General features: G+C 31.2%; 1 protein-coding gene across 1 annotated transcript in view; it reads right to left on the bottom strand.

The window, feature by feature from the left end:
- Mid1 overlaps positions 1–8469 on the bottom strand; it is a 191515-nt gene extending 183046 nt beyond the window's left edge. Inside the window, exon 1 of the mRNA XM_065512788.1 lies at positions 6591–8469. Within this exon, the coding sequence (XP_065368860.1) occupies positions 6591–8120 (1530 nt within the window). The 5' untranslated portion in view covers positions 8121–8469. The remainder of the gene's footprint in view (positions 1–6590) is intronic.
- Positions 8470–16400: the final 7931 nt, after the last annotated feature.

The following is a 16400-nucleotide window of genomic DNA, read 5'->3' as shown; positions in this document are numbered from 1 at the left end:
GAGTAAAGTTTTTGCAGGGTTTATTCAGAGTTGAATAATATTTCAGATTTTTTTATTAAATGACAACAATTTGAAGTTTTTTTCCTCCAAAGTTCAAATGAGTCATCGTTGAGTGGACCCTACGAAGTTCGTGGAAATTATGATCTTGGAGAAAATAAAATGCCGCTTTAATATGGCTATTAGATTATAGCACACTGATCAGCTCAACTTCAAAAAAGCTAATCTTTCATTGCTACTATCTAAAAATAATCTAGAAAATATCATAACCGACAGACCGAATTGTGATCAGGTGAGTTATTTCATAGAGTTATCTCTTTGTGATGCCGTAAATCACAATTTGAAATGAATTAACCTTTATACAGATGATGAATTTATGTTGTTACTGAAGCGGTTAAGCTGTTATCTATGGGACCTCCATAACCACTATAAAAGCACTTAGCGGCAGGAATATAAACTATATCAAAAGTAGAGCTTCAGGTCTTCAATATCCATTAAAACTATAATTAGGAACAGTAGATGAACTGTATAATTCTAAGTAATGCATATTGTATGTAGTATTCATTGAAAGATTTGATAAGACCGTGTAATAGTCATTTGTACACATAGACAAATCGGTACATATGTATGTGAAATTATAGTCCATTCATAATAACAATGAAAACTCATTTTGTCTCGATGGAGTCAGATATTCTTTTAAATGGACTTACTGCAGGGGCGGTGTTATGTGGGATCAAAGTGGGATACCTTCGACATGTACAATTTTTAAACATGTGGCATTTTTTTGTTTCCCATTCAATTGCTTGAGTGTGCTAATTATCTCTTATAATTTCCGAGTTATAAGCATTTAAAAATTTAAATAAATATATAAGGCGTACTTTTGGACCGAATATAAATTTCTTTCTCTAGTTAGACAACTAAATTACCAATGATATGCAAACGATTTCAGAGCAATATCAATTATGGATCCAAAAATAAACGATTTTAAAATTAAAAATTTAAAAAATAGTAGATTTTTGCTGTTTTTTGGGCGAAAAGGTGACTTCTTTTTTTATTAAAAAAATCTTTCTTTAAGAACATAAACAATTTTATGTTTTTCTGTAAGGAATCTTTGCGGAGCACATTTTGGTATAAAAATTAAGTGCCAGTTTTTGAATTTGTCGCCCTTACGTCCTTCGGAATTTAACCTATTTTTTGTCAAAATTTCAACTTTGGGCTACATGTTCTAAAAACCCAAAGCTGGGATCAGAAAACGAAAAGCAGCTTTGGAAACCTTGATGTATTTCCTATTTATCATCTAAATATTTTCCCAGCCTCGAACGAAATGTGTACCCTATGGTCAAAATTGTAAAAAAATACCATTTTTGATATTTGCGCTCCAATTTTTAGGAATTGCGGGATTTACCTTGACCTTTCGACACGGTTTCTAACATTTTGTTATTTAGAATGACAAATTTAAAAAAACGTTGAAAATTTCATTGAGTTTTGTTCATAAATATAGATTTTATTACATATTACATATTTATTGAGTTTCTAAAACTAAAATTTGTATCAAAATTTTAATAGGATTGCAAATATAAGGAACAATTTGATCCATATTTATGTCGAACTAGATAAGTTAATTTTTGGTCTTACGAAAAAAATTTCAAATCAATATCTCAATTAAGTTCAAAAATATGCCACTTTAAAACTCGGTCCTTGAAAAATATTTCACTTTTCATATTTTAAAGTGACTAAGCCAGAACTAGAGTATCCACAACCGAAACCGAAACCCGGTCAACCGGTTTCTTCATCTTTGTAAACTCCACCGGTTTCGGTTTTTTTAACTTTTTGGTTTATGTAAGACGGATTGTAATAAAATATATTTTCTAAAGCTCATTCAAACATATTTATGAAAAACTTTGATACCATTTTTAAAAATATTGATTTATTTTATAGTAAACTATAGCATATGATAATATTTCGTAAAAGATATAAAATAATTGCATATAGATAGAGCCTTAAGAATTCAAAAATGCTAAAATTCCAACGATTTAGTACACAATTCTTAACACATTTCCTATTAGCGTCCAGAAATTAAAATAAACTTAAGGAGACCTTTTTCATATTAAACAAAAATTTTATATAAATCTGTTAACCGTTTTTTTTTTGAAGACAAAACCCGAACGTTTTAATCGGTTTTTTTAAAAGACAATAATCAATTAAACCGGAAACCGGTTTATTAAATTCGCCTCTAGTCAGAACCATTTTTTCAAGACCTAGCCGAGCGCTTTCTAAAAATATAAAAATCTTTAAAATCGGAGGGGAAACTTTGTGCCCGTATAGCGCAGCCCCTGGAACATTTGTTGGATGCAGTTTCATAACGAATACTCCTTGGCTACGCCCACGCCAAATTTTATTCCGATCAGAACAGCCGTTTAGAAATGCCAGATTTATTTCCAAAATAAAATTGATTCTGCCCCACATAGTAAAGCAGAGCCCAAATATAGTAATACTGCGAACTCAATTTCTCCAGGTCGGGTTATAATATTTGATCTTAAAATCGGTGTCACACAAAAACTAATTACGAATATGTTTCAATTTTTCGCCTTGATACAAAAATAAGCAGAAAACATTATTTTTAAAATAACTTTATAGATAGCTGAACCCTTTAGAGTTTATTTGATACCCATTTACTGATCAAATATATCTATATATATAAAAATGAAATGGTCCATGTATGTAATGGCATCACGTGAGAACAGCTGGAGCGATTTGGCTTATTTTTTTTTATTCGATTCCAAATTTTCAGGAGATGGTTTGTAAAGAAAAAAAATTCAAAAGTTCCGAGTAAAACTCGGAAATTTTTTTTGAGACCAGTCAACTGTAATAATAAAGCTCCCTAATGTATGCAGTACAAATTTAGATATTTTATTTGGAAATAAATAATAACAGGCAGGAGTATGCGGGTTGGAGAAACATGAGGAACTAACATTAGTAAATGCTACCGGGCAAAGCCGGGACGGTCAACTAGTTTATTATAATTTTTCGAAAACTGTTTATTTATAAAATTTTAAAGTCAATTTAAAAGAACGTGCGATCCGATCAGGAAAAACTGAGTATGCAGACTTACTATGTATGATCTCTACCAGGTTAGGTTAGGACCCATGGGTAGCAACTCTTCAAGCAGCTCACTTGGGTCCATTCAAAACTGATCCCATTCTGATACCCAATGGGCAAACATCTGTGCATTCATTATACGTCCGTTGTTTCCAGGCTAAACCAACCAGATTCTCCTCTGATTAAAGAGTAGATTCGTCTAAGACTCATCCTTGATAGCTCATCTAAGCATGATAGGAATGGTATTCCGAGGATGAGTTCCCTCAGGTTTATCAGAGCCGGGCATTGTCAGAATAGGTGTGACAACGTCTCCTCCTCTTTCTCATTATGACAGCTCCTACAGTAGTCATTGTACCGTAGGCCCAATCTCCTAGCATGTGTCCCAATTATACAGTGTCCTGTAATGATGGAGACAATTAGCCTTATTTGCTCACGACGAAATTCCATAAGTAGATTCGTCCTGCTGGCATCATATACGGGCCAAGTAGACCTCGTTATAACACAGGAAGACTCATTGGTGCACCTGCTTTGTGCAGATTCATATAGTGTCCGCTGAATAGCCATCTTGCATTTAACAAGGGAAATACCAGAAAAGGGGTCGATCTCTACTAAAAAATATTAAAATTGTTACAGGATGTAATCAGTATTGACAAGATTTTCTGAGGGGTCACTTTGTTAGTGTAATGAATTTATTTTGTTTTGTAGCACAGTGTTATTAGGTACATACAAATTAATAACAACAATTCGAAATATGGCATTGTTAACGGCTTAAAAATATGTTTATACTTACACATCTATAACGAATACTCAGTCTTATTCAAGTCTTGTACAGGCACATACAATGATAACTTATTCACCTACACATACAAATAAACATAAGGATGGCTCACAAAAAGAAGTGATGAGTCTTAATACATTAGTTGAGCTGTATCAAAGGATCATGGAATTTTCAACATTAAAACAATATTTCAGTGCAATCTCAATAAAAATAGTAATAGTAGATTACTTGCAATAGATATGCATGAAATATTCAAAAAAAAAAATCTGAGAAACTTCCAAAAAATTTAATTTTGTGTAGATCTTCAATAAATGAAACGTTCTTGTTGAAAGCATGGACAACTAATTTTTGTTTCTATAGAATTGAGTTCATCCTAATAAACATAGAATTTAATATTACTTTGCCTTATCCTGTCACAAGGTCACTTATATTTTTGTCAAGAAATATATTGTAAAAAAAAGAAAAGTGCAAAACGAAGAATAAGAAAGAAATTAGTTTAAGAAAATAAAATGAAAATAGCAAAGAAAAAAATAAAACAACACTGTAACGTATGGCAGGAAAGAATGCTCGCATTTGGTAGATTTTAATTGTGTATTAAAGTCAAGTAAGGATTAAAATTGTAAGAATGTTTGTACGTGTGTTTGGTTGTATATTTATATGTGAGAGTTGGCGCTACGTTTTGTTGTCATTTTCTAAAGAAGAATTGTAGTAGAACAACGAATTGTAAATAAAATGAAAAATTGAAAACCGAAAAGGTCATGTTATTATTTATCTAAACTCTGACATTAAAAGGAAATACATACAAACTTACATACATACATATATAAATTTATTTATTTCTTATTCACAAATACACACACAAATACCCACTCATTCGTGTGAAAACACACTTATACATTCACACACACAATAAGACAGACAATCACAAGTAATTAAAGTAATTTGACATGTGACTGATTAAGAAAAAATAAAAAAGAAAGGATTCCAGAAGGACATAAATATGTAGAGAAATAAAGTGAATTTAATATTAATTAGCTGCGTGTAAGTTTTTTTTTACTTCCTTTTAATGAACAGAATCAAAGTAAATGTGAAATTGTTGCAAATTAAGGAAGTTATGTTAGAGTTTGAATGGAGTCAATGTGGATCAACCATAATTATCTCGCGAAACAAACAAATTAACTGTGTGATTCTGGTTTAACATAGCCTATATGAAGTGTTACAATAATCTGACCCCCACTCTACGAAATTCTCAACAAGTAAAAAATTATGATCGGTCTAGCCCGACAAGAATGCGTGATAGCCGATTTTTTTTAGATTTCAAAGTGTGCCGGATAGGATATTGTGACACTAGGTCTAAAAGTTAAGTGCTGAAAATTTGCGCCAATTTGGACAACGATTTCGGGACTCGCATCAAGGTCAAAAGTCAGATATATGTAAAATTTTACTATTTATATGAAATAAATGTTTGAAACTCCTTAACTTTCTGCATTATTTTACAGAAATATGCAGATTAATTTATATTAATGAAAATTACAGTAAAAAAATATTTTTGAAATTGACCCTCCTTTGGGACAAAATGGCCCACAAACTGTATTAATGTATGTATTTCAGTGTTTCAATCAGCTTAGAAAACAAATGCAATGAAAAAAATTGTTCACGTTATAGAGCTTTCTGAGTTTGTTCACGTTACAGAGTAGTCAATGTAAACAAAAGCTTGTTCACGTTAGGCGGTGTTCACGTTAGACGGTGTTCACGTTACCGCGAGTGCACTGTATTCGGAAAAAAATCAAATTTTTCAGGTTTTGTTAAAATGTTGCTACCAAATAATTACTGTACGTAATTGTTGTTGCAATGAGATATAAATGACAAAAATTGTTTAAAAAATTTTAAAGTTATTAAAAATCTGAACAAACGTAAATCAACTTCAAAACACCTCAGCCCAAACAATGTGCAATTTCGTAACAATATCTCCAATAGTTCCCAAGATACCGAATTATTTTCGAAAAAAAAAGTTTCTAAGCCACTGTGCAACGTTAACCCTTAAACTGTGAAGGTCAAAGGTAAAATTTTTGAAAATGATATCTATTTTAGGGTCGATTTTGATGGATCTTAAGAAAAATATAACACGAAAGCAGTATTTATAATAACAGCACAAAAGTGGAAATTATCCCCTTGATTTCTTTTAAACAAATATAAATAAAGTTTTTCCATAAATCTGTATGGATACCTATGTACATTAGACATTTATGACATATGAATAATTATGTCGGGAGGATATTTGTATGGGTGCATTTGAAATGGACCAATTTCAATAAGCTTTGTCCTTGGGCCGAAATCGAGGCATGTTCCAACTTGTATTAACAAATCTTCAGAATTGCTACATTGTGCACAAGACTATATCGACAATTATCCAGCCAAACGAGCGAAAGTCAACTCAGATTGTGATTCAAAGTCTATTGGTATACTTTAAGGTGGTTTAGGGTATAAAATATAACACTATACAATTACAAAATATTCGTTCAAATTACGGGCATAACTTGAGATTTAGACAAATCCTCACTAGAGTTTCAAATAAAAGAGATTTCTATTTGTAAATTGGGAAAATTTCGAACAAAATTTCCAGTAATTTGAAATTGTTACTTCAATTAATTACAGCTTTTGGATATGTCCTTTTAACAGTCCTTATTAGTATAAATTTACAAATAACTAAACTTACCTGCAAATCTGGTGCTGATAATGGACCAGGTTGTGCCAGATCACAAGCTGATATCCAAGGATTAAGGCGTGTTAGTGCAAAATTACTACCCAATATTGTATGATATCTATTTGGACTATCTAACTCTGCCTTTGGGTGTGTTGTGGTAGTTGTTGTTGTTTTTGTTGTCGCTGTTACTAATTTGTTCTCTTTCTCGACCTTATCTGGATCTGAGGAGTGTGTTGAGTCTGTTTCGGCTACTGAAACAACTTTTTCGTTGCTATTGCCCACTAAATGAGCTGTATAAACCGTATCAACATCATCTTGTTCTGAATCATGATCTTCGTTGGGCTTTTCTTTAGTCCCATTATCGCCATCATCGTCATCTTGAAGCTGAGGATGTTCGTTATGATCCTGTTGCTGATCTGGTTCTGGTTCTTGTTGTTGTTGTTGTTGTTGCTGTTGATGTTGATGCACACGCACAAAATCCTCAATGGCATTTTGCTGATCTGTTGTGTCGTGTGCATTGTCTGGAGCACCACTGCCACTACCACTCGATGACTCGACTACAGTCTCCGTGCCGCTGCTATAGTCTTCTTCGTTCGTGTCACCAATTTTGTCGTTTGTTAGTTTAACCAAATGATCAAAGGACTCTTCGGAGAGAAGATCGTCCTCGGCTACTAAGGCAAATATATCGTCTTCGTCAAGGGATCTTGACGAGTCGGCGGCGGTTAGTGAAGGAAAGTGTACGGGTAGACCGCGGGCTAGTGTTGTTTGATCACTTAATGCACTATCACTGCTGCTGTCTACAGCAGTTGTCAGTGATGTCAGTGTATCGTCCGAATCGTTGAGATTCTCGATAGCGTCGTCGCTGCCAGTTCCGCTGCCCCTATAGTTAACGTTGGCACTGCGCGTTCTTCTCTTTCGTCGCCGTCGAGATTTAGTGGTCGCGCGACGCGTATGCTTTGCCGAGTGCAAAGCCGTATTCGATTCCGTACGAGCACGCGGATCGTCGTAATGTTGTGTTAAGTGCGAGGGCAGCGGATACGTGTGGGCGAAATAGTTGGACGTAGAGGGATACGAGTTGTAGGAGTTGCGAGTAAAAAATGTATTAAAAAAGTTAAAGGGCACTGGTTGTTTGGGCCGTTTACTGAGATGGTATTGATGGTCGTTTTCTTGTTCCTTGAATAATGGTGAACCGAAAAAACCAAAATTTTCATAAATATTTATTGGTTGTGTTGATAGAAGTGGTGGTGGTGATGACGTGGTTGTGATGGTGTCGCCTGTTGTTGGTGGTGGTGTGGAGGTGCTGGTAGTGGTTGTGGTAGAAGAAATGAATGAGAACGAGGATGATGAAGTTGGAGATGTTGTAACGGTCGTTTGAAATAATGTTAATGATGATGCTGGTGTTGTTGTAGTTAAAATTTGTAGTGTTGGTGGTGGTGGTGACGACGTTGTTGTAGTCTTTGAACTGATGCTGCTGGTGCTGCCACGCCGAGCCCCCGAAATAAACGCAAGCGCCATCACGACCAGCCCGGGTCCTGGCCGCATATTGACCTCGGGTTCGGCGGTGCTAGCATGGTGCAGGCCCGCTTGAGACGCGCTTGCGACTCCAACTCAATGTCGGTAATGATGGGCTCATGGCCCCATCATCATTAGGTTTATTGTTAAATTTTCTTATCAACACGTTTAATCTACAACTTTTAACACTTTGTGAGAAATTAATCACGTATTTGATTTCTTTATTTCTGTCCGTTGTTGCTCTAGATTTTTTATACGATTTACGTTGATTTTTTGTTAAATTATTAATGAAATATTTTAACATCAATTTCATTGATTACATTTAAGTTTTTGATCTTGTTTTAGTTGATGTTAGGACATTTATTTCGAAAGGATTATTTTGTTTGTTTGTTTGGTTTTGTAACCTGCAATGATAGAATGTAAAAATTTATTTAATAAGAACGAGAATCGAAACATATATAGGTATTTGTTATTGTTTATTATATGTATAATGACCTAGACTACTAGTGATAAGTCTAATGCAAATAATTTAATATTTTTAAATAGGTATTAGGTAAATAGAGCAATAATTTATGAGAAAAACTGTGGCCCAACTCTTGCTTGCAAGTATAAGGCTCAAACTTCTCATTTTATTTAGCATTATAGTTTCATCATAACATATTTAGGCTACGTATGAAGCCAATTGGTATATTTTATGAGAGATCAATTACATCCCCCGGGGCCATATAGGCCATTCCGAGCCATTGCCAACATTGGGCAGTCGAATAGGACATGTTCGGAGGTTTCAGCATGAAGTTCACTAAACCTACATTGTTTATTACCAACATTACCTGAAAGAAATTGGTCATACCTAAAACCACATTGTCCAGTGAATAATCCAGTAAGTATTCTCAAGTCACCCTTTCCGAGCTAAAGCAACAATTGAGATCTACGTTTGGACTCAGTAATGAACTGTTTGAACTTTCTAAGTCCAGGTAAGTTACCCAAAAAAGGGGAAATTTCGTTTCAACCAGTGATGTTATATACTTTTTTGAGAAGTCTTTACGCAGCACGAAAAAAATTCCCTATTTTCCCTACGCGTTCAAAAAATTTTATCTACAAAAATCCCTACAATTTTAAATGATAATACTCATATCAATGGTGATTTCCTGACAATCGTACAGGTATAAGAATGTCATTATTTTTAAATGAGTTTCGGTACACTGGAAGGTATAGCAATTTTTACTTTCGACTTTGTAAAAAAGAGCGGACAATGCAAATTGAAGTTAAAATTTTATGGCATAGCTTATTTCTTTTCTTAGTGCTGAAATGGCGGCAAGCGTTCATTCAAAGACATTAGATATTTTGTAATGTTTCCGTATCAAGAATTTTATTATTACCCCCTGGCCTATACAAATATTTATCATAACAATTAATGACGCTTGTTTTAATCATCTAACATCTTACAATAATAAAAAACATTTTTTTTTTTTCGGAAAAAGCTACATTTGCGATTGCGAACGAGACACACTTTCAAACATAAAAATAAAAGGTTTGGTGCGATTATTATATATAGTAACTTTATTGTTAGTTAAATTAACTGAATTTTAATTTGAATCGATCGCGGTGTACTGATACCAAACGATGATTTATGTACCGGAACGCGAAATTTTTTTAAATCGATCACGGAATACTGATGTCAAAGGATGTACCGGAACGTGACATTGGAACATGAACAAGTTTTAATTTTTTTTTAATTTGTTTGCACTCATGATATAAATTTGTAAACAACAAATACTAAATAGAAAATGTCATTTGCAGTTTTCAATTTAATTTTCTCATCAAAAAAATTGAACATTTTTAAAAGAGTTAATTTTTTTAACATTTTGTTTTTCAGTTCCGGTAGATCTCTCTGTTGAAATGACAATATATGAAATGAACATTTCAAAATCGTTGAAGATATTAAAAAATCCTAGTTTGATCATATTTTGGTTTTTTAATTATATTAAATGTATGTGTTTAGGAAATTTATAAAGAAGTTGTGTATCAATCCTTACAAAATCTGATGGTGGTGATTTCTCCTTTTAATTTTCCCTATACAAAAGTCTTCATTTTAAAGCAACAAGATCAAGTCATTAGTAAAAATATATAAACAAAAATAAAAAAGATTTTCTGATATACTGCCAGTTATTTAGGGACAATTATTTTAATTTTTTCCATCGAGTGAATTTTAAGTGGGATAGTGCAAAACAAAAGGAACTAACTAGATGTATGAAATTTAGTATTAATATTTTTAGTTGTTAAAAAATGTTTGGAAAAATCGGTGCAAAACATATGGACTAAGATACTTTTAAATACGAAATTTGGTCAGAATATTTTCTAATAATAAAAATTTAATTATATAAAAGTTAGGAAATATTTTTATTTAAAAAAATGTTTGTGGTGTTGTAGAAAAACCGTTCGTGATGAATATGTATGAATTGATACAGTTGTATAAAACTAACAGTTAAAACAGTCCTTTTGCATATGAGGAGCCGCAGAACAAAAGGTACTTTTTCGCATCTTATCAAAAATTGGTTTTTTGGAATTTTTATAATATTTGGGTTGAAATCTTTTAGAAACTATCAAGTCAGCAAAATTTTATTTAATGGGTTCTAAAAAATTTGTACGTACAACACTAGTATAAAACGAAGAAAAACATTTATTTAATTTCAATGTGTAATTTGTTTATATATTAGATCAGTATTGAAAACATTCATTTAAAATATTATCGTTAAAAAAAACTCATAAAAATTTTTAATTTTGTTTTTAACAAAACGTATTTTTTTTCTTTATTTTTTAACAAAAGGATCTTTTTCCGATATTCAAATGGTTTATATCAAATATCCTTAATATTTAATGTGGTGACTTATGGCATTTAGATGTATATATTGATAAGTAAGAAACTTGTTAACATTTCCAGGTTCATGTAGTTTTTTAAGGGGACGAAATAAATAAAACTCATTTTCCCAATAATTTGAAATGTGCGAAACAGTAGCTTTTGTTCTGCGGCTCCTTATATATCTGTGGTCATAAGCAATAACCACCTAAGTCGACTAAAGAAAGATTTGAGTTATATATGCTACATTATTCTGTTCGTAGAACTGTATGTATACGTGAAATCCCTACCTTCCTAACTTTCTTATTTAAAAAGTTATTAATTAGAAACATATTGGCTTAAGTCCTAAGGAAGACTATTGAATTTACAATAAGCGCCAAAATATACGTAAGAAAACATTCAATTATATTTTATTTTGTTTAAATAGCTTATAATGACTTTAGTTGTTATTGTATATTTTTCACGAAATAAATTTTAAGAGTGCTGTTATAAGAGCCAAACTAAATATAAGAGATTATTGCAAATTGGCTTAATTACTTGACATGTCATTTTTTAAATATGTAATAACAGCTTAACTCAACATATGCCAAGCTACAATCAAAACAGTTATTTTCGACAAACGCCTAATCCGACATTAGCATTTTCAGTTATTGCTTGTGACCACAGAAATATTTGTAGAAATATTTAAGAAATTAAGTGAGAATCACATGAAATTCAGCAAACAATTGTGTCCCTAATTAGCTGGGCAACACTGTATATAAATAGTGGAAGCATATTTTCTAAATTTGTGTTTTAATACTTATACAAATTACACTAGTTTACAACGTTTTTGCTCATGAATTGAAACATAAGGGGATTTGTGTATTTTGGTCTTCTAACTTCGGAAAAAATATTAAAAAAAATCCTGGACGTCAAACTTTTGAGATATTTATTAAAAACGAAACATATAAAAATGTACATTAAATTAGGACAAACAAATTAAAAGTGAAGTGTTTTAGTCATCTTTTTATAATTATTTTCATTTGACTCCCTCACGAGTATTCTCCTAGCATATTCTGATCCCAAAAACCTTGATAATTCCTCTCGAAAAACTTCAAATCTTGATGGAAACGCTCTCCATGTTCGTCACTCATGTGTCCGAGGTTTTCCGGGAAAAAATCCACATGAGAATGTAAAAATGGAATTTTGAGGGATATATTTACACCCATCAGTTCTAAATTATGTAATAAATTCGCAACAATATCTCTGTAATTTTGAGTTTTCTTATTCCCCAAAAATTCTTGAACAACAAGTTTAAAAAAATTCCATGCTGCATTTTCAACATCGGTTAATAGACACTCAAATTTGGTATCACCCAAAATTTTTCTTATTTGAGGACCCGCAAATATCCCTTCTTTTAATTTAGCCTCAAAAAGACTCGGGAACACGCTGCATAATTATTGAAATGCTGGTTTTGTATTATCTAAAGCTTTTACGAAATTTTTTAATGTAAATAAGCATTTTGCAGTGTTTGTGTTGTAGGAAAACCTCAATTTGACTGAATAATTTTTCCGCAAATAAAACAAAAATGGTCTGGGTTTATTTTACACATTCTAGAAGGCATTTTAAAATAGTTTTTACTTTAGAGTTTTGTATTTAATAGCGATTTATTAACGTTTATCTACAGGAAAGATGTACTTTTAAACAGTATTTATTTTTCCCCGTTAATTTTTTTTGAATTTGTCAAAAAAAAATACAACTCTGAAAGTATCTAGTAGCTTCTCCAGAGTGTTGAGTACCCAAAAACGATGTAAATACTTAATTACCACAATTCTGTACTCTACAGTATGCATTAGTAGTACTCAGGGCAGGTGAAAAATAAAAACCCATATATCTCTAAATTTTGACGTATAGGTGGGAAACAAAATATTATCAATTAACTAGCGTCCCTAGCTCTTCTCAAAAATATAAGTTTCATTCCATGAGCAAACAAAAATGTTTGATTTGTAAACTAGTGTTATTAAAGAATAAGTTGATTTTTTTTTTGTTTTAATTGTTTTACTTTCTTATTTTATTTTGAGTTTTCAGTCAAAATAATCTTTGTTCGAATACAGTTCTAGTAAAACTAGTAAAATAAAAAAAAATAAAAAATATTCTCATTAATACAAACAAAAACCAAGCACATTTTGTTTAACTGCTACTATTTGGAAAAATTGTAAAACAAATTGTATGAAATTGTTTCCTTTTAAATAATAAGCTTAAGTAAGGTTTTTTTCCAAAAAAATTTTATATTTTTATTTCAACACTATTTTAGTTTATTATTTTTTTTCTAGGAAAACCTTTTCTAGTAAAAAGTAGTAATAGAGAAATATACAATATTTTCTCTTGAAATGCCTGCTAGATTTTAATATATTTTTTATATGAAAACGGAAATTTTAAAGAACTAGTAAAAATTGTAAAACTACAATAGTAAATTTTTCGAGTAAACGAAAACACTCTTCCACAACGAAATTCAATAATCCACTTTTTACCATTGATATTTATGGTGCAGACTCTGCACTGCAGAGTTCCCATAGTATTTATCAAGCTTAGCCTTTATTTGAGTGATGGATCTTTTACGCGAAAAATAATGCTAAATGAGCAGATGAAATTCACTATTTTCCAATTTCTTCTCAAGTAGTTTGCTATAAATGGCTGCCAAACACAAACTAAATGACGCAGCTTGTACATATTGTGACAGGAGTCAACCGACAGATGTCTGTTTTTAATTTAATCGTTTGTAAATAAATAGCGAACAACATGTCTTGAAAAATAAAAAAATTCTAAAAGAAGAGATATCAAAATGGAGTACATAAGTTGGTCGTTATAGGCTCTATTTAATAAATAAATGAATCTACTTTCCCCATTCGACAAATATAAACTGATATTTACACTACATTAACACTGGTAAAAATATGAAATATTATTCTGTGAGTTTTCATATTAACTCCTTTCAACGGTTAATCTACAGGACATTTTTCGTATTTTTGTTCTGCTATTGGGAAAAAATTCTTTATAACGATTTTAAAAACTCCAAATGTAGTTATATTAGACAAAATAAGCATGGTTACTGAAAAATTTAATTTTTTCTTTAATTAAATATTTATATTTGGGGTATTCACACGGTCATATTGTCATAATGTCCTATTATATTATGATAGTTTAACAAATTTTTGTTCTGTTTCAAACAAAAAAGGTCTAAACTAATAACACTATTTGAACTATATTTATTGTTTTGTCATAAAATAATATATTTTTTGTTTAAAACACAACAACTATTATAATATATTAGGACATTATGACAATATGACTAATAACAGACCATGTGAATACCCCAATTTGTTGATTCTTTTCTATTATAAAATCTATGTAAACATCTGTTTAAGATAATCATAAAGAATATTTCCTGAAATTTTTTAACATAATTAAAGCACATTTATGCACTTAAATATTTATTAAAAATTTTCTTGATTTTTGTTATATGATGCACAGTATATGGGTATCAAATGAAAGAGGATGTTTTTGAATATCGTGTGTATTATTTAAAAAAATAAAATTTTTAAAGTCAAATGAAGTCCAAAATGTCTCTCAAAATGATATCCTTTAATATTTTGTAGCAAATTTCACGGATAATATTTTTGCGGAACATTTCAACACCTTAAATCCCTGTTTTAATGGTGTTTGTTGCTCTTTTTTAAAAGAAGTACAAAAAAGACCCATGCCTTGGGGATTTAGAGGGTTAACATATTATACAACTGACTTTCTGGTTGAATTTCCCGTTTTGGCGTATTAAGGGAAAATTTTTAAAATCCCTGTTGTAATGGCGTTTTTTTGCTCATTTTTAAAAGAAGGACAAAAAAGACCCATGCCTTGAGGATTTAGAGGGTTAACATAACATATTCTACAAAAATATGTTTAGTAACATTTTATATAACTTTGCTGAACACATTTTATACCTAAAATGTAAGGATCACATGGTTTCTTATGACGATTAACAATAAGAATGTGCCAGAGTTGGGAAACTTTAACCCCACCTCAAATGAAATTCAGATGTAAACTTTCAAAACGCCGATATAAGTGTCTTTTTTTTTGTCTCATCTATCAAAATTTATTGGTCGGACCTTCTAATTTTGGAAAAAATTTGATTTTGTTGTATAGTGTTATCAATATCTTTTTAATTTTTATGAAAAGTATCACAGTTTTGAAATAAGTACAAACTTAATTTTAGAATAACACGAATTATGCACTTTTTTCTTGTTGCCATAGATTTATTTTCAAAATCCTATCAACAAATATGGCTTTATCCCAAATAAAATATAATTTGTTCATATAAATAACACAGACTAAAAGGGCCAAGATCTTTATGAAACTCTAAGTGTATTGATATATGTCAGTCTGTCTGTATGGCTCTGTAAAACACTCTCACGTCCAAAATACATAACCAAAATCAACAATATTGAGAAAAATCGTTTATCATTTTCCTAAGCATTTTGGTGGAACTAGAGTTTTGAATACAAATGTAAGACAATCAATCACCAAAGTTGATATTTTTCAAAAAACTTTTGGTATTTTTTTAATTGTAATGCAGTAAGTACCATGAAATTTTGAACACGTAATTCTTACAATAAATGGACTAATTCTGGTGGAAATGGTAAGAATCGGTACATGATATCTCCTATCCTACATACTAATTTCTATCCGAAATATGACTCAATGACACATCATAGAATATCGGTATCTACACAAAATTCAGCAAAAATAAGTCAATATTTGATCTCATATAAAGTTCACTACAAAAAATCAGATAAATACACATAAATCTGCTACAATCTTTGGTATCAGGTTGAAATTCGGAACTGGAACTTATGTAGGATTTTCGGAAGTGGACCTTATACAGGAGCTATGGGCAAATATGGACCGATATTTACAAAATCCTATAGTATGATTTTCAAATATAAATTGGTCCTTATATGGAAGCTATAAAAACTTATGGGCCGATCTTCATAGTATTTGGTACTGTGATTTTGGTATACATGGGAATTATTTATGTCGAATTTCAACTTGATAGCGACATTTATAAGATATTTATGCTTATTTAAGAGATTTTCGGAAGTGTACTTTGTGTGGGGGAAAAATTTAGTAATGTAATGTTTTTTATCACGAAACTTATTTTTGCTGAATTTTCTATGGACACTGCTATCTGTAGGCATTTATAGACCATAGAACCATATGTCGGTAAGATATTTGTATGGGGGCTCGGAGAAATCATGGACCGATTCTTATAATTTTCACCAGAGTTACTCCTCTTATCATAAAAGTAACGAATGCAAAATTTTATGGTATTAGCTGCAATATATTTACACAATTGACCAAAAATATGTGAATGTTAACTTATAATATTCTCTCGGATGGTTATTAAGCAATAACACATATAG

Source organism: Calliphora vicina, chromosome 5, assembly GCF_958450345.1.
Source record: "Calliphora vicina chromosome 5, idCalVici1.1, whole genome shotgun sequence".
Lineage (NCBI taxonomy): Eukaryota > Metazoa > Arthropoda > Insecta > Diptera > Calliphoridae > Calliphora > Calliphora vicina.
The sequence above is the reverse complement of the archived record's forward strand: the minus strand, read 5'-3'. Positions and strand labels throughout refer to the sequence as shown.